This window comes from Trichechus manatus, unplaced genomic scaffold (genome assembly GCF_000243295.1).
Source record: "Trichechus manatus latirostris isolate Lorelei unplaced genomic scaffold, TriManLat1.0 scaffold00149, whole genome shotgun sequence".
In the NCBI taxonomy this organism is placed as follows: Eukaryota; Metazoa; Chordata; class Mammalia; order Sirenia; family Trichechidae; genus Trichechus; species Trichechus manatus.
Window position 1 is genome coordinate 6,940,294 of NW_004444085.1, and position 25,448 is coordinate 6,965,741.

A 25,448-nucleotide genomic window follows, 5' to 3' on the forward strand; every position below is an offset into this window, starting at 1 on the left:
AATAGAATTGTTTTAAGAAATTCTATCCAAAAGAAACAAGAATGTTTTTAACCAGTTTCAACTCTAGAAAGATGAGTTAGATTTCAGGAGTGAAGGAGACTGACAAAGTCTGCTTTTTTAATGTAATGTTTACCAACCCTTACTATACTGAGGAAGAAAGTAGTTTAGTAGTCAGTTACTCTTTTTGAACACTGATTAGCACAATAATTGAAATAACTGTTTCCTCCCAAACACTGAGAAATTCTTTCCTTACCCATTTACTTGATATCTGAAGGTCCTTGAACAAGAGAGCATAATGGTTAAGGACAAAGGCTCTGAAATCAAAATGTCTGCTTTGAATCTCGGTATAACTACTAAGCTTTGTGACCTACAGCAAGATTTTTAATCCTGTCTGTCTTATTATTTATAGAATGGAAGTAATAATATCATGTTCACTGAATTATTGAGTAAATTAAATAAGATAATGTATATAATAGTGCTAAGCATAGCTGGAGCCCTGGTGGCATAATGGTTAAGTGCTGCGGCTGTTAACAAAAAAGGTCAGCAGTTCAAATCCCCCAGCTGCTCCTTGGAAACCCATTGGGGCAGTTCTGCTCTGTCTTATAGGGTTGCTATGAGTCAGAATCGACTTGACAACAGTGGATTTGGGTTTTTTTTTTTTTTTTTTTTGGATTAAGTGTAGCTAGGATAATAAATGTATTATAATTCTTATATTATTACATTATCTCATTTAAGCCCAATAACAGGGTTCTGCAAAGTTGGTCATATGCCCAGTTCATATACATGAAAACTGAGGTTCAGACAGATGAAATATGTAGGTCTCAATAATTAAGTTATAAAGAGCTGAGTTTAAATTCAAGATGGTCTGATTTAAAACCTCATATTTTCATTATACCATGTGCCTCTGATTTATACTCATGAGTTTTGAACATTATGTCATGTTAGAAAACTTTCTGTCAGTGATTTAACCTTATTTCATTGAATCTAAAATGTCATCCATTTTAAGATCTACCATTATTTTATGTACAACTTATGGAAAAGTGCCAGTTATGCTTTGATAGCATTTATTTTATACTTACTGAAAGATATTTTAGACTTAAGATGAACATAGATTTTTATCATGTCACTCACCTGCATACATAAAAGGAAAATCTAAGCAAAAAACTTAGTTAAGGCAATAACAACTCTATCACTATTGCTCTGTGGCCCAGAGCAGATGTATAATGTCATCTATTGTAAGCTTCATTCTGTTTTCAGAGATGTTAAAAAGGGAAAAAACAAATACATGTCTTAAAAATTGATAAGTAAATCTCTAGGAATAGACGGCCGCTCTTTCAGGGATGAATTAAGTATTTATATTAGTTAAGATACAAATTCAGATTCTGTGTTAGAGACCCAGGAGCTGTGATGGTGCAGTGATTAAGAGCTTGTCTGCTAACCAAAATGTTGCAGTTCGAATCCACCAGCCACTCCTTGGAAACCCTATGGGGCCATTCTACTCTGCTCTGTAGGGTCGCTATGAGTCGGAATCAACTCAACAGCAATGGGTATAATGTGTATAAGAGACTCAAAAGTAGCACTAGCTTAAACAAGACAGACGTTTATTTTTCTCTAACAGACTTGAGCATAAGTAGTCCACGCTCTGTGGTATTGAGGATCCAGGCTCTTTCTGTCCTGTGGCTCTGCCGTACTCAACACATGGCTTCCATCTCATGGTCAAAGGTGGCTGGTCCATTCCAGCGAAAAGAATGGGGGAAAAGGAAGTAGAAGATACGTTCCTTCCTTTTAAGGCCAGAACTTACTTACATTGCCACACCAGGTTTGGAAATATAATCTTTATTTATAGAGGACTTGTGCCCAGCTAAAAGTCAGAAGTTCTAATATTAAATGAAGAAGGAGGAAATGAATTTTGAGGTACAATTAGTCTCAGCCATAGTAGTCTATAGCCTTAATTTTTTTTTTAACAATATTTATTTCATTTTGCAGAATTCATTCACATCAAAAAGATGAACCAGGAAATAGATTATCGAAATAGGTTTGAGCTAGTACTATTTTACCAGCTCAAAACTGCTTTTGTTGCATTGTTGAGGACTGGCTCTAAAATTACTTAAAAACATTTTGTGACCTTCTGATTAATTTCCACTAATACATATATTTAACTGCATCTTCCTGTGGGGCTAAGTTATAAATAAACCTCATGTCACATGTATGTTTTACTGTGTTTTCTCCTACTAGCTGTCTGTGCTAAAGTATGCTTCTTATTGTTTTTTTTTTCCTTATTTCCAAATTTTTATTTTATTTACTTCTGCTTAATTTAACATGGTTCTAAAGTGATGTTTGTTCTTCCAGTCAAAATTACATAGCAGCTGGTAAGCAAGATTTGATATTTGATAGCTATATGTTTGAACAGAGAATACTAGGTAAAAAAATGTACCAGCTTGTCTCCGACACTGTGGTATTTTATTACGTCAACCAGAGGAATATTCTGAATAACACTTTCTTTACATTTGTCTTTTGTTAAGATTTTCTGTTTCCATTCATTGCACTTTATTCGTTTTGTTATCCTAGTAAAATAAGTTTTACAACTGTCATTAACATTAAAGATTTTTATAACATTTATTTTTTCCAAACTAGCTTGTTTTTTAAAAATAGAAGACCTTAACATTTAAAAAATTTGTGCAAATAGAAGTTTTTAGTGTATGTATTGATAGATACAGCTATGGATTTGGTGTACGCTTAGCGATTGTTTTCCAATTAAATTGTTCCCACATATTCCTTGTAGCTTAAATAAGAAAAGTAGGTAGAAATGTTTGTTAATATAAACCAATAATTTCATTTTTTAATAAGACTCATCTTAAGATGTGAGTTTGTTTATTTTGCCTGTTTGTTTTTGTTGTTTGCTTGTTTTTGGATAGTCAGGGAAGAAAATAAGCAGCAACCCAAATCCTGTTGTCCAAATGTCAGTTGGACACAAAGCTCAAGAGAGTAAGGTAAGGTACTAATATTTTAACTAGTTTTCAGATATTCATATTTTTCACCATTACCAGACTTAGGTGTGGAATATCAAGCTGCAGTTAGATGTGTTCAAAAGTAGTGTGACAATGTAGGGGTTGAGGCCATTACTTTTCATATCTTTTTTTTTTTTAACCAGCTACTTAATTTGTTAACAAATATACTACTCGCTTTTTAACAATTAACATTAAAAATATTATCTGAATATGCTTTATTTAGCTTGATTTCATGAGTAGATTGCAAAGGATAAGTTTCAATGTTTCTTTTGAAAGCTCCGTAACTATTTTTAAAAACTTAACCAACAGTGCTTGAAATTCAACAAATACAATTATATTCAAGAATTGAAAACATTGCTATTGCTGTAATATATTCCACTTTCCTAATATGAGAGAAAACATTTTTCAAAAATTATTTTGTTATAGACTATTGTTCATTTTTAATTGTTGACACTAAATTTAAGAGTCATCTTTGTATACAGAACTATGTTGGGCACTAGGGAACTAATGGAACTAAGCCCAAACCAAGATTAAGTTTTTATTGTTTATCATTGAGATGCACATACAAATTGTGATTTCATAACAATTTCCCTGATATATCCTTAAAGTATTGGATTTTATCTTTCCATCTTTTGAATACTTTCCATAATTAATGTATAATAGTACATGTTCAGCAAATATATCTTGGAATTTAATTAAGATAGTCCCAAGTTTCAAAACACGTGAAATAAAGAAGCTCTTTTCCACAGAAAATATCACAGAACTGACATTTGGATATTTCTTTCAGATTCGGTACAAAACCAATGAACCTGTGTGGGAAGAAAACTTCACTTTCTTCATTCACAATCCAAAGCACCAGGACCTTGAAATTGAGGTATTTTATTTGCAATTTCAAACAGATTTATTGAAGTATAATTGACATACAATAAAGTGCACGTATTTAAAGTGTACAATTTGATAAGTTGTGACCTATGTCACCCATAGGCCTGTCACCTCAATCAAGATAATGAACATATCCATCACCCCCAAAAGCATCTTTGTGTTCTTTGTAATTCATGCCCCCCGGGCAAACACAGATCTGCTTTCTACCATTATAGATATTTTTCACATTTTCTAGAACTTTATATAAATAGAATTATATAATATGTACTTTTTTTCTCTGTTCTTTCACTCACAGTAGTTATTTTGAGATTCATCTATATTGTTGCAGATATCCATAGTGTGTTCTTTTTTATTGCTGAGTAGCATTCTGTGGTATGGATATATGGCAATTGTTTGTCCATTCACCTGCCGATAAAAGGTTAGGTTGTTTCCAGTTTAGGCCTATTACAAATCTGCCATGAATTTCATAAACAAGTCTTCATGTATATATATAATTTCAGTTCTGTTGGGTAAATGTAAAGAGCAGATTGCTTAGGTCGTATGGTAGTTAGTATGTTTGTATGTTAAACTTTTTAATTTTTTTTTAATTGTACTTTAAGTGAAAGTTTACAATTCAAGTTAGTTTCTCATAAAAAAATTTATACACACATTGTTATGTGATCCTAGTTGCTCTCCACATACTGTGACAGCACACTCCTTTCCACCCTAGATTTCCCATGTCCATTGAACCAGCTCCTGACCCTCTCTGCCTTCTCATCTCACCTCTGGACAGGAGCTGCCCATTTAGTCTCATGTATCTACTTGATCTAAGAAGCACAGTCTTCACGAGTATCATTTTATGTCCCATACTCCAGTCTAATCTTTGTCTGAAGAGTTGGCCTCGAGAATAGTTTTAGTTTTGGGCTAACGAAGAGTCCGGAGGCCATGTCTTCTGGGGTCTCTACAGTATCAGTCAAACCATTAAGTCTGGTCTTTTTACTAGAATTTGAGTTCTGCACCCCAGTTTTCTCCTGCTCCATTAGGGACTCTCTGTTGTGTTCCCTGTCAGGGTGGTGATTGGTATTAGCCGGACACCATCTACTTCTTCTGGTCTCAGGCTGATGAAGTGTCTGTTTTATGTGGCCATTTCTGTCTCTTGAATTAATACTTTCCTTGTGTCCTGGGTGTTCTTCCTTCTCCTTTACTCCAGCTGGATTGGGACCAGCTGATGCATCTTAGACAGCTGCTCCCCAGCTTTGAAGACCCCAGACGGCACTCACAAAAGTCGGATGCTGAACGTTTTCTTAATAAACCTTGTTAAGCCAGTTGACCTAGATAGCCCCTGAAACCATGGTCCCCAGACCCCTGCCCCTGCTCCTGTGTCCCTCGAAGTGTTTGGTTGTATCCAGGAAACTTCTTAGCTTTGGTTTAGTCCAGTTGTGCTGACTTTCCTGTATTGTGTGTTATCCTTCCCTTCACCTAAGATAATTCTTATCTACTATCTAGCTAGTGAATACCCCTCTCCCTCCCTCCCCACCCTGGTAAACTTCAAAGAATGTTTTCTTCTGTGTTTAAACCTTTTCTTGAGTTCTTATAATAGGGGTCTTATAAAATGTTTGTCCTTTTGCGACTAAATAAATTCATTCAGCATAATGACCTCCAGATTCCTCCATGTTATAAGAAGTTTCACGGATTCATCGTTGTTCTTTATCATTGCATAGTATTGCATTGTGTGAATATACCATAAGTTGTGTCCATCTTTTGCTATCATGAACAATGCTGCAATGAACATGGGTGTGCATATATCTATTTGTGTGATGGCTCTTATTTCACTAGGATATATTCCAAGGAGTGGGATTGCTGGATCTTATGGTACTTCTATTTCTAGCTTTTTAAGGAAGCGCCAAATTAATTTCCAAAATGGTTGTACCATTTTACATTCCCACCAACAGTGTATAAGTGTTCCAGTCTGTCCTCAACCTCTCCAACATTTATTATTTTGTGATTTTGGGATTAATGCTAGTCTTGTTGGGGTGAGATGGTATCTCATTGTAGTTTTGATTTGCATTTCTCTAATGGCTAATGATTGTGAGCATTTCCTCATGTGAAGTGTCTGTTCATATCTTTTCCCTTTTCTTAATTGGGTTATTTGTCTTTTATTGTAGAAGTTTTGAAGTATCTTGTAGATTTTAGAGATTAGACCCTGATGGATTTGTCGTAGCCAAAATTTTTTCCCAGCCTGTCGGTTGTCTTTTTACTGTTGGTGAAGTCTTTTGATGAGCGTAAGTGTTTGATTTTTAGGAGCTCCCAGTTATCTAGTTTCTCTTCTGGTGTTTGTGCATTGTTACTTATGGTTTGTATTCTGTTTATGCCATGTAGTAGGGCTCCTAGCGTTGTCCCTATTTTTTCTTCCATGATCTTTACCGTTTTATATTTTATATTTAGGTCTTTGATCCATTTCGAGTTAGTTTTTATGCATGGTGTGAGGTATGAGCCTTGTTTCAGTTTTTTGCAGATGGATATCCAGTTATGCCAGCACCGTTTGTTAAAGAGACTGTCTTTTTCCTGATCAACAGACTTTGATCCTTTGTCAAATATCAGCTGCTCATAGGTAGATAAATTTATGTCTGGATTCTCAGTTGTGTTCCACTGGTCTGTGTATCTGTTGTTGTACAAGTACCAGCCTGTTTTGACTACTGTGGGAGTATAATAGGTTCTAAAATCAGGCAGTGTGAGGCCTCCTGCTTTGTTCTTCTTCTTCAGTAATGCTTTACTTATCTGGGGCCTCTTCCCTTTCCATATGAAGTTGGTGATTTGTTTCTCCATCTCATTAAAAAATGCCATTGGAATTTGGATCGGGATTGCATTGTATCTGTAGATTGCTTCCGGTAGAATTCACATTTTCAAAAGGTCGAGTCGTCCTATGCATGAGCAAGGTATGTTTTTCCACTTATGCAGGTCTCCTGGTTTCTTGCAGTAGTGTTTTGTAGTTTTCTGTGTATAGATCTTTTACGTCTATCTTTAGATTTATTCCTAAGTATTTTATCTTCCCGGGGGCTATTGTAAATGGTATTGATTTGGTGATTTCCTCTTCAAATTTCTCTTTGTTGGTGTAGAGGAATCCAGCTGATTTTTGTATGTTTATCTTGTATCCTGATATTTTGCTGAAATCTTGTGTTAGTTCCAGTAGTTTTCTTGTGGATTCTTTGGTGTTTTCTGTGTATAAGATCATATCATCTGCAAACAGAGATACTTTGACTTCTTCCTTACCAATTTGGATGCCCTTTATTTCTTTTTCTAGCCTAATTGCTCTGGCTAGGACCTCCAGCACGATGTTGAATAAGAGTGGTGATAAAGGGCATCCTTGTCTGGTTCCTGTTCTCAAGGGGAATGCTTTCAGACTGTCTCCATTTAGGATGATGTTGGCTGTTGGCTTTCTATAAATGCCCTTATCTGTGTTGAGATAGTGAGTTTCTAGGAATTTGTCCATTTCCTGTAGGTCTTCAAATTTGTTAGAGTACAGTTTTTCATAGTATTCTGTTATGATTCTTTTAGTTTCTGTTTAGTCTGTTGTTGTATCACCCATCTGATTTCTTATTCAGGTTATTTGCTTCCTCTCCTGTTTTCTTTTGTCAGTTTGGCCAGTAGTTTATCATTTTTTTTGATCTTTTCAATGAACCAGCTGTTGGTCCTGTTAACTCTTTCAACTGTTTTTCTGTTCTCTTTCATTTAATTCTCCTCTGATTCTTATTATTTCCTTTCTTCTGGCATCCGGGGGCTTCTTTTGCTGCTCTCTTTCTACTTGTTTGAGTTGTAGAGTTAATGTTTTGATTTTGGCCCTTCTTCTTCTTTTTGGATGTGTGCATTTAATGCTATAAACAGACCTCTGAGCACTGCTTTTGCTGTGTCCCAAAGGTTCTGGTAGGATGTGTTTTCATTCCCATTTGATTCTGTGAATTTCTTTATTCCATCCTTGATTTCTTCTATAACCCAGTAGTTTTTGAACAAGGTGTTGTTCAGTTTCTATATATTTGTTTATTTTTTTCCTTGCTTTTTCTGTTATTGATTTCTCCTTTTACAGCTTTATGGTCAGAAAAGATGCTTTGTAGTATTTCGATGCTTTGGATTCTGTTAAGGCTTACTTTATGGCCTAATGTGTGGTCTACTCTGGAGAATGTTCCATGTGCTTTGTTAAAGAAGGTATACTTGGCTGCTGTTGGGTGGAGTGTTTGATATATGTCTATGAGATCAAGTTGGTTGATTTTAGCATTTAGATCTTCCGTGTCTTTTATTGTGGAGTTATCTATCTCTCTTTTCTATGCTGTTAAGAGTTTGTTTTGTGTATTTTTGGAGTCCTGTCATTGGGTGCATAAATATTTATTATGGTTATGTCCTCCTGTGTATTGACCCTTTAATCGTTATATAGAGTCCTTCCTTCTTTTTGGTGGATTTTACTTTAAAGTCTGTTTTGTCAGAGATTAATATTGCCACTCCTGCTCTTCTTTGAGTGTTGTTTGCTTGATATATTTTTTTCCATCCTTTGCATTTTAGTTTGTTTGTGTCTTTAAGTCTAACATGTGTCTCTTGTAGGAAGCATAGAGACCGGTCATGTTTTTTTTATCCAGTCTGCTGCTCTCTGTCTTTTTGTTGGTGCATTTAGTCCGTTTACGTTCAGCGTAATTATTGATAGGTACGAGTTTAGTGCTGTCATTTTGATGTCTTTTTTTGTGTGTTGTTCACAGTTCCTTTGTTCCACTTAATTTTCTGTGCTGAGTCATTTTTCTTCATGTATTTTCTTTTCATCTTTTTCGTTGTTGATTTTGTATTTGCTGAGTCTTTATGTTTTTCTTTTTTTTTATTTTCACGTATAGGATTGTTTCCTTTGTGGTTACCTTAATATTTACCCCTATTTTTCTTAGTTTAAATCAGTCTTTTATTTCTTTATATCACCTTGTCTTCCTCTCCATAGGAAAGATCTGTGACTACATTTTTTAGTCCCTCTTTTTTGTTTTAATGTTGTCATGTTTTACATATTGACGTCTCTGTTTCCCTATTATCAGTACTTTAGCTTTGATTCATTTTTGTGACTTCCCTATCTGGGTTGATATCTGGTTGCTCTGTCCTGTGTTCTAGTCTTGGATTGTTATCTGATGTTATGATTTTCTAACTGGAGGACTCCCTTTAGTATTTCTTGTAATTTTGGTTTAGTTTTTGCAAATTCCTTAAACTTCTGTTTATCTGGAAATGTCCTAATTTCGCCATCATATTCAAGAGACAATTTTGCTGGATATATAATTCTTGGCTGGTAATTTTTTTCCTTCAATGCTTTATATATGTCATCCCATTGCCTTCTTGCCTGCATGGTTTCTGCTGACTGGTTCGAACTTAGTCTTATTGACTCTCCTTTGTAGGTGACTTTTTGCTCATCCTTAGCCATTCTTAAGATTCTCTATCTTTGGTTTTGGCAAGTTTGATTATAATATGTGTTGGTGACTTTCTTTTGGAGTCTACCTTGTGTGGGTTCGGTGAGCATCTTGGATAGATGTCTTCTCTTCTTTCACGATATCAGGGAAGTTTTCTGCCGACAAATCAGTAATTCTCTCTGTATTTTCTGTTATCCCCCGTTGTAGTACTCCAGTTACTCGTAGGTTATTCCTCTTGATAGAGTCCCACATTCTTCTTAGGATTTCTTCATTTTTTCAAATTATTTTATCTGATTTCTCCTCAAATAAGTTGGTGTCAAGTGCTTTATCTTCACTCTCACTAATTCTGACTTCCATTGCCTCAGTTCTGTTCCTGTGACTTTCTCCTGAGTTGTCTAATCCTGAAATTTTATTGTTAATCCTCTGGATTTCTGTTTGCTGTCACTCTATGGATTCTTGCAGCCTGTTAAATTTGTCATTATGGCCTTCTCTAATCTTCTTAAGTTCCTCTATTGCTTTGTCTGTATGTTCCTTGGATTGTTCTACATTTTGCCTCATCTCCTTCCTGATCTCTTGAAGAGTTCTGTATATTAATCTTTTGTATTCTACCTCTGGTAATTCCAAGAAGTTCTCTTCCTCCGGAAAGTTTCTTGAATCTTTGTTTTGGGAGCTTGCTGAAGCCATCACGGTCTGCCTCTTTATGTGATTTCGTTAACTGTTGTCTCCGAGCCATCAATAAGTTATTATACTTATTTATTTTATGTTTGCTTACTGTGTCCTAGCTTCTTGTTTTGTTTTGTTTTGATAAGCCCAAATAGGCTGCTCATGTAAGCTAGTTTGATTACTGGCAGCTTTGAAGCTTTCACGTCCTGTCACCAGGTGGTTAGCATTGTTACTAAGTATGTGAGCCCAGGAGTCTGTTTACTTTTCTTGTATGGATTCATCTCAGGTGTCCAGGTAGTCAGTCACCAAGTGTGTGGGGCGGGTTCTCACCTACAGTCCTAGACAAGCAGGGGTGATTGATATAAGTACAGGTATCTGGCTGCAGTAGGGGGTCACGTGCTGAGCAAGGCAAGGGCTGACGCCTGCCCCTGAGTGTTTGGGAGGAGAGTGTGTCCCTGTTCCTTAGAGCGCGTAGGTAGATGGGTTTTGCAGCTGGACTATTGACACCCAATGCTGTTGGTTGTAAGGACTGGAAGGCACCACTTATTTTTGGACCCCTGTCATGAGTGGCCGGGTGGCATGGGTGGATCCACCACTCCTCAGGCCCCTGATGTGGGTAGGTGAGGACCCTACTTAATGGGCAGAGCAGTGTCAAATGTCTCAAACCTGCCACATGTCCATATAGCTGAGACAGTTACAGTTAGACATCAGCTATATACCTTGTTGTACTGTGGTAGTGGGGGCCTATGCTGTTGAGATGGGCCCACCCAGTTCTATGCAGGGGTGAGAGGCATTCAAAGTCGATGGACCCCTTATGTCTGTGCCTAGGCAATGGAGCTGTGCCTACCCTGAATTCTTGGCTCAGGGGAGCTGGCAGATGTTTCTTCATGTTTGTTAATTTGTTCCCTCTCCGAGGCTAGGAGAATGGCTCAGGGCACGTGACGGGTTCTGCTTCTGGCCCAAAGGACTCGCCAATCGCCGAAGCTGGCTCAGGGCCCAGTGCATGTTGGGGAGGGGGCAGGTAAATGGGAGAGAGGTTTTTCCTAGAGGGGGAGTTTGTTGATCCGCGCGGTAGGCAGATGCATATACTAAATCTTTTGCCAATTGAGTGCCGCTTTTCACTGGTTTTGGAGGTCTGAGTAGACTCTCTGCTGCTCGGTCTCTCCTGATGTAGAAAATGCCTCCCAAACGCCACTGCTTGCCTGATCATGCACGCCAGCGCATCTGGTCTGAAGGGTGCCCACTCCTGCCAGGTCAAGTCTGGCAACTCTGCTGGGTCAGGTCTGGCAACTCCTCACTGCTTCCAAACCATCTCTCCTTCCGCCTGCCACTCAGTCTGATTCCTCACCTTTGCCTTTGATGTTCAGGGCACCTAGATTGTCATATATAATCGATTCACTTGTTTTTTCAGGTCTTTGTTGTAAGAGGGACCACAGGAAGCGTCTGACTACTCTGCTGTCTTGGCCCCGCCTCCTTGTATGTTAAACTTCTTAATAAACTGCCAGTGTTTTTTTCCAAAGTGGCCATACCATTTTACTTTCCCAGCAGCAGTGTATCGGAGTGTCAGTTTCTCCATATCTTACCAATACTTGATATGGTCAGACTTTGTGATTTTAACCCAGTGGGTGTGTAGCAGTATCTCATGGTAGTTTCCATATGATAACTAATGATGTGGTACATCTTTCCATGTGTTTTATTGCCATTCATGTATTTTCCATAATGAAATGTCTATTCAGATCCTTTGGCCATTTTTTAATTAGGTTATTTTTCTTTTTTTAAAAAAAATTTGTTTATTTTATTGTTGTTGAGAATATACATAGCAAAATACACAGGTTGTTTGTCTTAATATTGGGTTGTAGGGAGTTTTAATATATTCCAGATTTAAGCAGCTTTTTTTTGGATATTTTCTCTCAGTCTATGGCTTGGTTGTTTTTATTTTCGTAACACTATCTTTTGAAGAGCAGACGTTTTTAAATTAGATGAAGTCTAATTTATTGACCTTTTTCTTTTTAGTTCATGCTTTTTGTGTCCTGTTTAAGAAATACTTGCCAAACCTGAGGTTACTAAGATTTTCTTCTATGTTTTTGTCATGGAATGAACTGTGTCCCCCGGAAGTATCTGTCAGCTTGGCTGGGTCATGATTTCTAGTATTGTATAATTGTGTACCATTTTGTAATATGATGGGATTTGCTTATGTGCTGTAAATTCAATCAATATAATCTAATAAGATGGATTAGCAGCAGTTATACTGATGAGGTCTACAAGATTGGATAGTGTCTTAAGCCAATCTCTTTTGAGAAATAAAAGAGAGAAGTGAGCAGAGACACATGGGAACCTCATACCATCAAGAAAGCAGTGCCAGGAGCAGAGCATGTCGTTTGGACCTGAGGTTCCTGCACTGAGATGCTCCCAGACCAAGGGAAGATTGATGACATGGACTTTCCTCCAGAGCCGACAGAGAAAACATTACCCTGGAGCTGATGACCTGAATTTGAACTTGTAGCCTACTAGACTATGAGAGAATAAACTTCTCTTTGTTAAAGCCATCCACTTGTGGTATTTCTGTTACAGCAGCACTAGATGACTAAGACAGAATTTGGTACCGAGAGTGGGGTGCTGCTCTAACAGATACCTAAAAAGTGGAATCAGTTTTCAAACTGTGAATGGATAGAGGAGCGGCAGCAACAGAGGACCGGCAGCAGCAGAGAACCTGCAGCAGCAGAGAAGTGGCAGTAGCTGAGAACCAACAGCAGCACAACCAGGAGACCAGCGCAAGGCGGTGCTGGAGCTGACCCACGGAGCGAGAGGGCTGAGTGCCTGTGTGCAGGAGGCTTCCTGGTGGAGTGGGGTCCCTGCAGGCACTTATCGGTGGAGCTAAGCTTGCCAACCCATGGAGCGAGGGAGGTGAGTGCCTGTGCACAGGAGGCTTCCTTGTGGAGGGGGGTGCCTCTGGGCACTTATTGGTGGAGCTACCAAGCTTTGGAACACTTGCCCCAGCAGGGCAGATGCGGGCATGAGGCCCAAGGGCCAAGAGGCCACAGGAAGCAGAAGCTGAAGAGACAAGGAACACAAGAAGTGGAGCTGCCTCAGTCTCAAAAGGTTTGGCCATGACCTAAGGGGTTTCAAAGGGTGGAGCCACGGCCTCTGATATTTCTAAGGGTGGAGTTGTCACTCCCATGGACTAGGAGAATGGTGCGCCTGAAGATGAGGCAGCAGCGATGCCATCTCCGTGGGGCTGGAAGGCGGAGCTCAAGCCCAGGGTCAAGGGGCCTCCACTCAGAATCCAGAGACGGTGGCCAATACCTAGAGTCTGCAGGGCAGGGCTATTGCGTAAGTTGTCTCAGAGAACAGAACATTATTTTCAAAGCCTTGAGGGCTAATGTAATGTGTTCTGCTGACTTGCTTGGTGCCTGTTATCCCTTCTTCTCCTCCAGTTTCTTCCATTTGTAATGGAAATGTCTGGCTTGTACCTGTTCTGCCATTGGACCTTTGGAAGCAGATAACTTGTATTCTAGATTTCACAGATAAAGAGGAATTTTTGGATTTTGGACTTGGAATTAAAACTTTTGCTGTGATATGATGAGATGAATATTTTTTGCATGTTGCGAGGATATGAGTTTTTGGGGGCCAAAGGGTAGAGTGTCATGGATTGAATTGTGCCTCCCAAAAATATCTGTCAACTTGGCCTGGTCATGATTCCCAGTTTGTATAATTGTGTACCATTTGTAATCTGATGTGATTTCGTTATGTGCTGTAAATTCAATCACTATGATCTAATAAGATGGATTAGCGGCAATTGTACTGATGAGTTCTACAAGATTGGATAGTGTCTTAAGCCAATCTCATTTGATATAAAAGAGAAAAGGGAGCAGAGACACATGGGAACTTCATACCGTCAAGAAAGCAGTGCTGGGAGCAGAGCGCGTCCTTTGGACCTGAGGTTTCTACGCTGAGATGCTCCGAGACCACGGGAAGATTGATGACACGGACCTTCCTCCAGAGCTGATAGAGAAAACATTACCCTGGAGCTGATGACCTGAATTTGGACTTGTAGCTTACTAGACTATGAGAGAATAAATTTCTCTTCGTTGAAACCATCCACTTGTATTTCTATTAAAGCAGCACTAGATGACTAAGACAGTTCTCTTCTAGAAGTTTTATACTTTTAACCTTACTTTTAGGTCTGTGATCCATATTGAGTTAATTCTCATGTATAGGGTAAAGCAAGTATCGTAGTTCATTTTTCTTATATATGGCCATACAGTTGTTCAGAACTTTTTGTTGAAAAGATTATTCTTTCTGCCATTCAATTACCTTGGCAACTTTGTCGAAATTACTTGGCTGTATGTGTGGGTCTGTTTCTGGAATTACTACTATTCTGTGCCATTTTTCTATATGCCTGTCTTTATGCCAGTAGCACACCGTATTTATTACTGATATTTTATGATAAGTTCTAAAATCAAGTAGTGGAAGACCACCATCTTTGTTCTTTTTAACAATTGTTTTGGCTATTCTAAGCCTTTTGCATTCCATATAATTTTTTACATGAGTTTGTCAATTCTATAGAAAACCTTCAGGATTTTAATGGGGATTACCTTGAAATTATAGATCAGTTTGGAGAGAATTGACATCTTAACAATACTGAATCTTCCAATTCATAAAAATCATTTATCATTCTTTTTATTTAGAAATTCCTTAGTTTCTCTCAGCAACATTTTATAGTTTTCAGTAATTGTACAGGTCTTGTATATCTTTGTCAGATTTATCCCTAAGTATTTCATACTTTTTGATGCTATTGCAAATGGTCTTTTTTTAAATTTTTGATCTTTGATTGTTTGTTACTGGTATATAGAAATATAATTGATTTTTGTATATTGATGTCACATCATAAACCATGCTGAACTCATTTATTATAGTGGCTTTTTTGTGGTTTCCTTTGGGTTTTATACATGGGACAATCATGTTGTCTGCTAATAATGACAGTTTTACTTCCTTGTTTCCAATCTGGATGGCTTTTATTTCCTTTTCTTGGCTTAATGCACTGCCAAGGATCTCTGGTACAATCCCTGCCTCATTATCTACTTTAAGGGGAAAGCCTTAAACAGTTCACCCCTAATTCTGATGTTAGCTGTAGGTTTTTCTTAGATGCCTTTTGTATATTTGAGGATTTTGTCACATGGCTGTTTTCCCTCTGTTTCTCTGTGTCTGTTCTCTTTTATAAGGACACCACTCAGATTGGATTAGGACCACCATACTCCCGTATGACCTCGTGTTAACTGATAACATTTTCAAAGACCCTGTTTTCAAAACAGATCACATTCACATGTACCAGGGGTTAGGACTTCAACATAAATTTGGGGAGAACATAATTCAAGCAATAACAGATGGTAAATTCAGTTCCTGTTACTCCATTATGGCCAGAGGTAGAAGTCCTCTATCTGCATACTTTAAAATATATTAGTATATATAAATGATATACTTAGCATGGTCAGAGGGAGCGTCTTGGATGTATACCTGCTACTCTTAATGGTTGTAGATTTTATCCTTCTCTTATAACTTAAAGATTTACTATTTTAAGTAAATCACACAGCTTTCGAAGTCATTTGGTGGTAGCCTTATTAAATATGCTAGTCTGAGTAATTGTAGTTCCCCTCTTATATGACATTACCTGTTTTCCAACTTTAATCTTTGACAATCTCGAGTTCCTTTTGCTTTCTGTTTAACATATATGACTCTAACTTCCATTCCTTACCCCAGAGAGATTCTGGGTTCCACAGAGAAGATGCATTGCCTTGTAGTTCTTAGATACTGCCTTGGCAGGGCACCTGGTTACTGGCCCATTGTCAGTGCCAGGCATGCCCAGCCCTATTTCATTCCTTTTGTGTTTGTTGTTTAGTATTTTTGCATTCCCTTTTATCCAACATGATTTGTATTTTGTATAGCTAATTTTTCCTTCATAAAATTGTACTGTTGTTCTTAATCTGTAGTTCACAAATCTTGAATTAAAAAAATAACTTTTAAGGTTATTATAGTTATTTCATTTTAAAGATGCTTTCATTACTAAAGTTAAAAAAGAAGTAATCAGACTTTTAGATTCTCATGTGTAGTTATATGATCATTTTTGTATAGACCATGAAACCTCCAGAGTTCTTCCTCTATTTGATTAAACTGTTTTGTATTATAACTATCTGAAAGGAATAATTCTTGTGACAGAGGTAACACTGAAGGTTATTATTCAGGAGAAAGCAGTTAACATGCATGGTAAATTAAGCCTGTTAATTTAAAACAGATAATGTAAATTTCTAAAACAGCCGTGTCAATTTTGAATAGGGAAGACTTAAAAGACACTTAAAAATGATTTTTCTCCACAAATGAGTGTTACCAGTAGAAACTTTATACATCACTACTAGTATTTATTGCCACCATTTCTTAAGGTTTAAAAGACAAAGAAATGTCTTTTTTTAATCTTCAGATGTGTACAAACTAGCTCAGATTTCTCTAAATTCATAAAATACGGTATTCTTTGTTTTGCTTGTATTGTGTAAGGAGGAAATAAGAGATACATATGATATAGGGATTCTTTGCTCATTACAATGTTTTATGTCTTTGTAAGGAAGCTTTGTACTGTGTTAATCATTTATGGAAATACTATTTCAAAGAATATGGATGACATACATTTTTTAAAGCCTAATTTTCTATACCTTTCTACATTTTCTCTGAGTTTCAGCCTAATAGTTAAGTATGTTTTCTGTCCTGATTTTTACAGGTCAAGGATGAACAGCATCAGTGTTCTTTGGGGAATCTGAAGATTCCTCTCAGCCAGCTGCTCACAAGTCATGATATGACCATGAACCAACGATTCCAACTTAGTAATTCAGGTCCAAACAGCACTATAAAAATGAAGATTGCCCTCAGGGTATTTCATAGTCTTTTGCAATAAAAATAGTAGTGGATGGGGGAGGAAATGGACTACTAATAGGTAATGCTCGTTGGTACTGATTCAGAGATAGAAATATGTCCATGTTTACAAGAAGCAGATAATTTGATTAAAATGATGGCAGCAGTGTTACAGATTGCCAGGAAAGCTGTTTGTTTTGAGTGGAAAATACTGCTGAATATTATGGGAGCCCAGGTGACAGATGATTAAGGATTGGATGCAAGCATATAACAAAAGTAGTATTTCCTGATTGCTTTTGAGTGGACCCAAAATTATTCATTGTGCTTTCACCTGAGTCTGACCAATTTTTTTTTTAGCTTTTGGTCCAGAAATTATTGCTATCTATAAGTTTTTTTCTAAGATTAAATTTTCAAGTCATTGAGGAGAAAGTATTCAATAAAAATTCTACAAGATGGTGGAATGTATAGGAAGAAAAGTTCCTTTTTCCAAAATAGACATGGTTAATTTTTTAAATACCTAAGGAAATATTGAAAACAAAACTGACAAACATATGGGAAAATGTTGAAACTCACTAATGAAAAAAATGCAAATTAAAAGGAAGAACCAACTTAAAAAAAATTGTGATAGACCTACTCTGTCAAGAGTGCAGTGAAAATGGTCTTGCACCTTGTCAAGACATGGAATATTGCTGCAGCCTTTCCAGAAAGGACTGCAATATTTCTGAGCCATAAATCATAGGGCCCCTGGAACCAGAGACCCTTTTTCTGGAAATCTGACTTTTGGTAATAATAATAAAATGTGAGAAAGTTGTAAACATAAACATATTTACTGCAGCATTATTTTATAAAAGCCGAAAAAAAATTCAAGCCATTCAAATGACCCCAAAGAGTGGATTAGTTTACAAAAATAAACTCTACTCAGTGGAATGTGTAGATTAAAAGTGATTATTAAAAGTGAGCAAAGTGAACAATTCACATGGAGCCCTGGTGGCGCAGTGGTTAAGAACTTGGCTGCTCACCAAAAGGTCGACGGTTCGGATCTACCAGCCGCTCCTCGGAAACCTTATGGGACAGTTCTGCCCAGCCCTGTAGGATCGCTATGGTCAAAATCGACTTGAACGCAATGGGTTTTTGGGTTTAATAAGCTAACAGATGTATGGGCTGTTTGACTACAACCCCTGTTCCTACATTAATTGTTAGAGTTTTGTGGGGTAATCTTGCTGGATGGCAGATGTTCTTGACTTTCTTCATTTCTCCAAGAGGTTCCTGATGGAAGATAACTTGTGTAGAATAGGAGATTTTAGTCATCTGTTCAGGGCATATGAGTAAAATAGCTCTTCAGATAACAACAAACATACATAGAGTACACAGGAATGATTTTTGTATTACAGAAGTTATATTTTGATTATTTAAACTTTCTTTTTTCTAAATGTCTGTAGTAGCATTTTACCTGTCTGTAACAGAAATACCGCAAGTACTTTAACAAACAGAAAATTATTTTCTCACAGTTTAGGAGGCTAGAAGTCTGAATTCAGGGTGCCAGCTCTAGGGGAAGGCTTTCTGTCTGTCGGGTCTGGTGGGAAGATCCTTGTCTCCAACTTCTGCTCCTTGGTGATCTTCATGTGGGGTGGCATCTGTCTTCCCCCAGTCTCTGCTTGCTTCTCTGCTTGCTTAATCTGCTCCTTTATATCTCAAAAGAGATCAATTTAAGACACACCCTACACTAAGGCTGCCTCATTGACATAACAAAGAAAACCCATTCCCAAATGGGATTATACCCACAGGTATAGGGGTTAGGATTTACAACGCATATTTTTGGGGGACACAATTCAACACATAACATTACCTTAATAATTAAATATATGAACAGATAGACTAGATTTTTAAAACTGTTCTGTGTCAAATCTTAAAGAAACTTTTACAAATAAATATATCTAAAACTGTTAAAGTATCAGGATATTACCAGTGTCACTGATTATAATTTTTTTGTTCATTTCCACCTCTAGGTACTTTACCTTGAAAAGCAAGAAAGGTCTCCAGATCACCAACATTCAGCTCAAGTAAAAAGGCCCTCTGTTTCCAAAGAAGGGAGAAAAATACCTGTCAAATCTCAGATTTCTGTATCTCCAGCCACTGAGGGCAGCAAAACTACTCCATCGACACCAGTAATTGATGGCAGTAGTAAGACTGACATGGAAGAGAAAGACCAGCCTTCTAATGCCAGCCCTCAGTGGCCACGTGATCTCAGCAGAAGCTCCTCCAGCCTCCAGGCCTCCAATTTTACCTATTCCCCAAGCCACATTTCAGTCAAGGAGCCCACACCAAGCATAGCCTCAGATGTATCACTGCCAGTTGCCACACAGGAACTTCGGCAAAGATTGCAGCAGCTTGAAAAGTAAATCAAATACTGTTTTTAAGAACAAAATTAGAGTACACATCTCATCTATTACATGGAAGGAAAAGTAACCTGAAGTTAGCTAAAGAATTTGGGGTTGTGGTGCATTGTTGCTCACTCCATCTTTGACTTTGAAAATAAAGCTTGCCGTATTCAGTTGTTGTGTGCTGTCGATTTCGAATCATAGTGACCCCATATAACAACGTAGAACTGCTCTGAGAACCTCCAACCTTTCAGTAGCAGCTGAATGCTTAAACTATTGCGTGACCAGGGCTCCTTTGCCATATTTTAGGACCTAGTATTTGACTAATTTGAAGATCAGAAAGTTACGGAGTAACAGGTTTCATAAATAGGAAAGGAGATTGACTTAGAGTTGTGAAGGTACTATGTACCTAACCTCAGATTATGAAATAAAATCAGAAGGATTGACCTGTTGAGTTTTAATATGATGACAGGGAAAGTTTTGGCAATAGTTTGACTTTTGATGTATTTCATGTTTGGTCAACATTCCATTACTATAACCCAGTTGATTTTTGTTTGTCTTTGGATGTTTGTGTTGATTTCTTATTTAAGACCCATGGTTCATGGATGTGTTAATACTATTAATTCTTTAGATAAGAGGGAAAAAATAGTCTGTAGTTATCACAAGCTTCAGATGTTAACCTTTTCCTCTCAGTGGAAAATATAAGGCTGACCTCTGAAACATTTATTCCAATTTGTTATAAGAGGTGTGTTGAGTAATACAAATATGATCAAAGAAATAGAGGCAAAGGTGAAAAACATGTTTACTCTTAAAGAGTTAGAAAAAGCATAAGATGATTACAGAGCCCTTAAAAGGCATCTCTTTCCTAGGTCACTGATGTAGGTCTGTAAGACCTTTCTTTGATCTCTACTCAGAGTTATTTTTTTTTTCATTCATACTTTTTCACATCCATTATTTTGGAAAAAAAGAAATAAATTCCCTTCCATCTCTCTTACTCCAGAAGAAAATAGAATTTTAAACAAGTAACCATTTTTCTCAGGAGCTACATTTGAGGAGCAGCCAAAATGATCTTAGTAAACATTAAGCCAGAGCTGTGGTTATCCAATTGGTTTGCCAATCTTGGAAGTTTGTGCTTCAGCCTTGAGCAGAGGGAAATCAAAATGAAGGAATATTGCTGTCTTATCACATAGTTTAAAATAGAGCAAGCGATTTATATAAGATTTTGAGAAAGGATATGTTAGATTTGGGTAGTTACAGGCGAGACATTGCTTGGCAAAGGCCACAGAATTGATGTTTGTAATAAGGAAACATGCATATCTCATTTTTACTTTGAGCCCTAACTGAAAACCTGTCAGTCATGAATAATTAAGTCATTCTGAACCCTCATGTGAAGTATGAGTTCAGCTGATTGATTTAAACTCAAGTTTCAAATTACGTTTTAAGTTCACTGGTAATTTTGGTTCCAGAGATACGCTTTTTAGTCTAAATGAATGAAAATTATTTTATTGTATACATTGTACAAATGAATCTGAAGACAGCTGACAACTTTATGCTTTTGTTTTCCACAGTGGAACAACATTGGGACAATCTCCACTTGGACAAATTCAGTTGACAATACGTCACAGTTCTCAAAGAAACAAGCTTATTGTGGTTGTGCATTCCTGCCGGTGAGCCTAATGTGTGCTAGTGGCTTACACTCCACAATTCCTTCTATTGTTATTTCTGAGTGAAAAAAATTAAATATAGCAGTGAAAATATTTACTTCTAGAATTAGCAAACAGATAAATTTATATTTCATTTTTTAAAGAGTAAAGCAATTAAACCTAGTATAGATGGTACTACTAAAATAAATTAATATTTATTAACTTTACAGTTCTTTCCGTATCGTACAGAATATAAAAAGATACTGTCTTCTCAATTAGTATGTACCAAAGGGGTAAGTTTGGTGTGTTTGTACACAAGAAATTTTCTTGCTTTTGTATTTTGTGAGATTGATTTTACTGTGTCGAGGTCAGGAGGGAGTGCTGAGGAAGATACCTCCTATTTATTGATTTAGATTAGCTTACACTTCCCTGCCTCTAAAGAAATATGAGCAAACTGAAGAAGGAATTTTACTTTGTTAGTATACATTTGTTGAGTTTTTTGAACATAGAGAAATGTATGTAAAAAAGCACCAAGGTGTTGGAGAAGGAAGTAAAGAAAATGTTTGCCTATGTCAAACAAGACATCAGCATCTCTGAGACTAGTGAGAAAACAAAGTTGAACAGGAAAGCTTAAAACGCCTGGATGACCCATTCAGATTAATGGAAAGAAAAACAAAATACAGCGATGATAAAGATAATTTTAAGAAAAGCACCTATAATTCTACTACCCTTACATACATGTGTAACCCATTGCTCTCAAGTCAGTTCCCAGTCAGAGACCCTATAGGACAGAGTAGAACTTCCACATAGGGTTTCCGAGGCTCTAAATCTTTACAGAAGCAGATTGCCACATCTTTCTGCTGTGGAGACCTTTCTGCTGCTGCTGACCTTTCAGTTAGCAGCCGATTGCTTAACTGCAGTGCCAGCAGGGCTCCTTACAACCATATATGCATACATGTATGTACACATGTATATTTATTTATCTTCTGTATTACATTCTAGTCTTTCTCTACAAACCTGTGTTTTCTACTACTGTAATTCTAGTGTACAATTTTTTTATTAATTTCTATTCCTTTATTAACATTGTTTCATAAACTTTTTCTATTATATTCACAATCATTTCAGTTGATTTATAAAATTCCTTTGAATTGCTATACTGTAATTTATTTAACCATTCCCTATTGTTGGATGTTTAGATTGTATTACATGTAACACAATAATTAGCATACTGTATGCATGTTTTTATTTTATCTTAGTATCTTTTAGGATTAAATTCTCAAATTAGGTTTATCAATCCAAAGATTCTAAAAAAATTTATGAACTTATGATAAATATTGCCATTCATCTTTCAAAAAAAAAAAATATACCAATTGACATTGGCTGGCTCCCCAAGTGTATGGGTGTATCTTTTTCTCCCCACAATCAAGAAAAAATTTTCCTAACTTGTGCAGTGTGCTAATTTAGTAAGTATAAAATGTTGTAGTTGTTGCTAGTTGCATCGAGTTGATTCCAACTCATGACAGTCTCGTGTGCAGAATAGAACTGTTTCATAGGGTTTTCAAGGCTGTGACCTTTTGGAAGCAGATTGCCAGGGCTGTATTCTTAGGTGCCTCTAGGTGAGTTCAAACCACTAACTTTCAGCTACTAGTTGAGCGCTTAGCTGTTTGTGCCACACAGGGACTTTCCTAAATATAAAAGTCCCTGGTTGGTATGGACAGTTAAGGCTCAACTGCAGTTCTAACCCACCCGTCTTAGTTACCTAGTGCTGCTATAACAGAAATACCACAAGTGGATGACTTCAACAAATAGAGTTTTATTCTCTCACAGTCTAGGAGGCTAAGAGTTCAAACTCAGGGCTCCAGCTCCAGGGCAAGGCTTTCTGTCTCTGTCAGTTCTGGGGGAAGGTCCTTGTCATCAGTCTTCCCCTGGAATAGGAGCTTCTCAGAGCAGGGACCCTGGGTCCAAAGGATGCACCTCTGCTCCCGGCGCTTCTCTTTTGGTGGCATAAGGTGAGGTCGCTCTCCTCTCTCCTCACTTCTCTCTTTTATATCTCAAAAGAGATTTACTCAAGATACAACCTAATCCTGTAGCTTGAGTTCTGCCTCATTAACATAACTGCCTCTGATCCTGCCTCATTAACATCATACAGGTTAGGATTTACAACACATAGGATAATCATATCAAATCAAAAAGTGGTGGACAACCACACAATACTAGGAGTCACGGCCTAAGCAAGTTGATACACATTTTTTGGGGGACACAATTCAATCAAGAACACCACCCAGAGGTGCCTCAGAAGACAGACGTGGCAATTTGCTTCCAAAAGGTCACAGCCATTGAAAACCCTATGTGCAGTTCTACTCTGGCACACATGGGGTGGCCGTGAGTTAGAATCAACTCATTGGTGACTGGTTTGGTTTTAAATATAAAATGAAATGACAGTCTTGCTTTAACTGGTGTTTGATTTAATGATGATGGTGTGGATTTAGTAATTATTTTTTATGTGACTTGTCTGTCTTCATAATAGTTAAAAATACACTATAAATTTTGGAGCTTATAAAAAGCTGTTGGAAACATAAGAACATAAAATTAGTGACATTTAGAAGTATGATTAATTAAATATAGAGTTTAACTCAATAAATATTTTTTGAACATGGTTTATGTTCTTGCTACTAGATAATTACTAGGGGAGATACAGAAACAGAACACTGTTTTAGAGGAGTCTAACCGAACAGTTCCCTAACTAGACTTTCAAGTCAGTCAGTAAATGAATAATTTTAAATGGTTGTCTGTAATCAAATATTATACTGTGTTTGACTCATACAAGTTGTCATAGGAAGAAACCAATGTGGACTTCATAAAGCAGGTAGGTCCTAGTTTTTGAAGCACTTAGATGGCTGAAGGGTCAGGGTGGGAGTAAGTGGCTTGAGTAGAAGTCCTGAGGAAGAACAAGTGTACCCACTCGGGGACAGTGAGGATCTCAGCCTCTCTGGGCAGATGGCTCATGTAGGGCTATCATGGGAGCCTAGTTTATTTGGCTGTAAGCCTAACTCATGTTTCCTTATTTGGTGAAAACACAGAAGTACTTTGGAAAGATGAAGTAATAGTTTGTGTGTTAGAAATGGAGAATAAGGTGTTGGATTGTCTTCAGCGAAAATTTTAGGCTCAAGCAGTGGAGGAAAAAGTCACCTCTAGCAAAGCTGCTAAAAGACAAGGCATGGGAGAGAAGCAGACAAGCAAATGTAGGGGTAAAGAAAAAAGCATATTCTGTTACTAGTTGTCCTCTACTCCTTTTTTACTTTTCAGTTTTTAGTTACACATAAAGTTGAGACCATATATAGCGAATTTGAATGTGATGCTACTTCTTGTTTCCCTGAATTCTAATATCTATATTCTCTGGTTTATGTTATAAGAAATCTTATTGCCTTTTCTGAAGATGGCTCTGATCCCTATGTCCGAATGTATTTATTACCAGACAAGAGGAGGTCAGGAAGAAGAAAAACCCATGTTTCAAAGAAAACATTAAATCCAGTGTTTGATCAAAGGTATGATATTTTATTCAAGTTAGAAGATACTGACTGACTGAATTAACAAATTAAGAAAGGCATGACTGATATCTTTGGATGTCTTAAACATTTAAAACAATGTTCTATTGAAAAGTATAAATGGAAAAAACTCCACCAAATTTTAGCTAATGTGTACTTGTTTAAAAAAAAAAAGCATTTTGAACTTCATGTAGAAAGCTAATCATAATAAATCCAAGGTATAAACACTGTAGACAGGGAGATTATTGAGTAAATTAAGATAAATTATCGATGACCCTAAAAAACTTTAATTTATAAGGATTTATATCTATTGATATTTGCTGGATTATAAATTGAGAATATGTATATTTTAAAATAACAATAATAAACCCATAGCATCTTAAAATATAACATTTTCATGAAAAACAACTGTGATTTTTAAAACAAAAATTGTGAAAAGTGTAGTATTAATGTTTTCTGTCTACATTTATCATATTTTCATGTCAACAGCTTTATTTAAACCAGAGGTGAAAAACTGGCAAGTATGGGCCAAGTCTGAATGTAGGCATATTTTATTTGACAAAATGTTCTTAATTACCTATCTGCAGCATTTAAACATTTGGAGACTTCACATACAAATTTGAATGTCTAGCTCCTGTTGTCACATGGAACAGTCTACCCGTATTCCTGCATGACTTCAACTGACCTGAGCTCAGTAGTGGCGTCCCCTTCATTTAGCACAAACACCCTCTGGTTTGCCGTAGTCCCCACCACTCACTCCTGTTACACACCCAGCCAACTTCACTTGTTACCCTGTAGGTGTTTTTGTTTGCAACATCTGACTTAAGCCCATTAAAAAGTGCTTCAGGGGCATTTTCCCTTCTGTTAAGCTACTATCACATAATAATTTTTTTTATTGGCTATAACAGGAATAAGGCCTAAAGACTAAATAAGAATCATTTTGAAAGCCTGAGCAAGCGGACTAGTCTGGAATTCAGTGTTCTGTCATACACTACATCCACGTCTCCATTATTTAAACTACCATGAGTGA

At 37.0% G+C, this 25,448-nt stretch overlaps 1 protein-coding gene across 8 annotated transcripts in view; it reads left to right on the forward strand.

The window, feature by feature from the left end:
• ESYT2 (extended synaptotagmin 2) overlaps positions 1 to 25,448 on the forward strand; it is a 207,106-nt gene that overhangs the window by 176,356 nt on the left and 5,302 nt on the right. For 7 of the 8 annotated variants that reach the window (XM_023740180.1, XM_023740178.1, XM_004385890.3 and 4 more), the window contains 6 exons: positions 2,916 to 2,990; positions 3,796 to 3,882; positions 16,722 to 16,871; positions 18,859 to 19,247; positions 20,799 to 20,897; positions 24,287 to 24,418. In XM_023740180.1, the coding sequence (XP_023595948.1) occupies positions 2,916 to 2,990; positions 3,796 to 3,882; positions 16,722 to 16,871; positions 18,859 to 19,247; positions 20,799 to 20,897; positions 24,287 to 24,418 (932 nt within the window). The remainder of the gene's footprint in view (positions 1 to 2,915; positions 2,991 to 3,795; positions 3,883 to 16,721; positions 16,872 to 18,858; positions 19,248 to 20,798; positions 20,898 to 24,286; positions 24,419 to 25,448) is intronic. The other variant, XM_023740181.1, reaches the window with a different exon arrangement.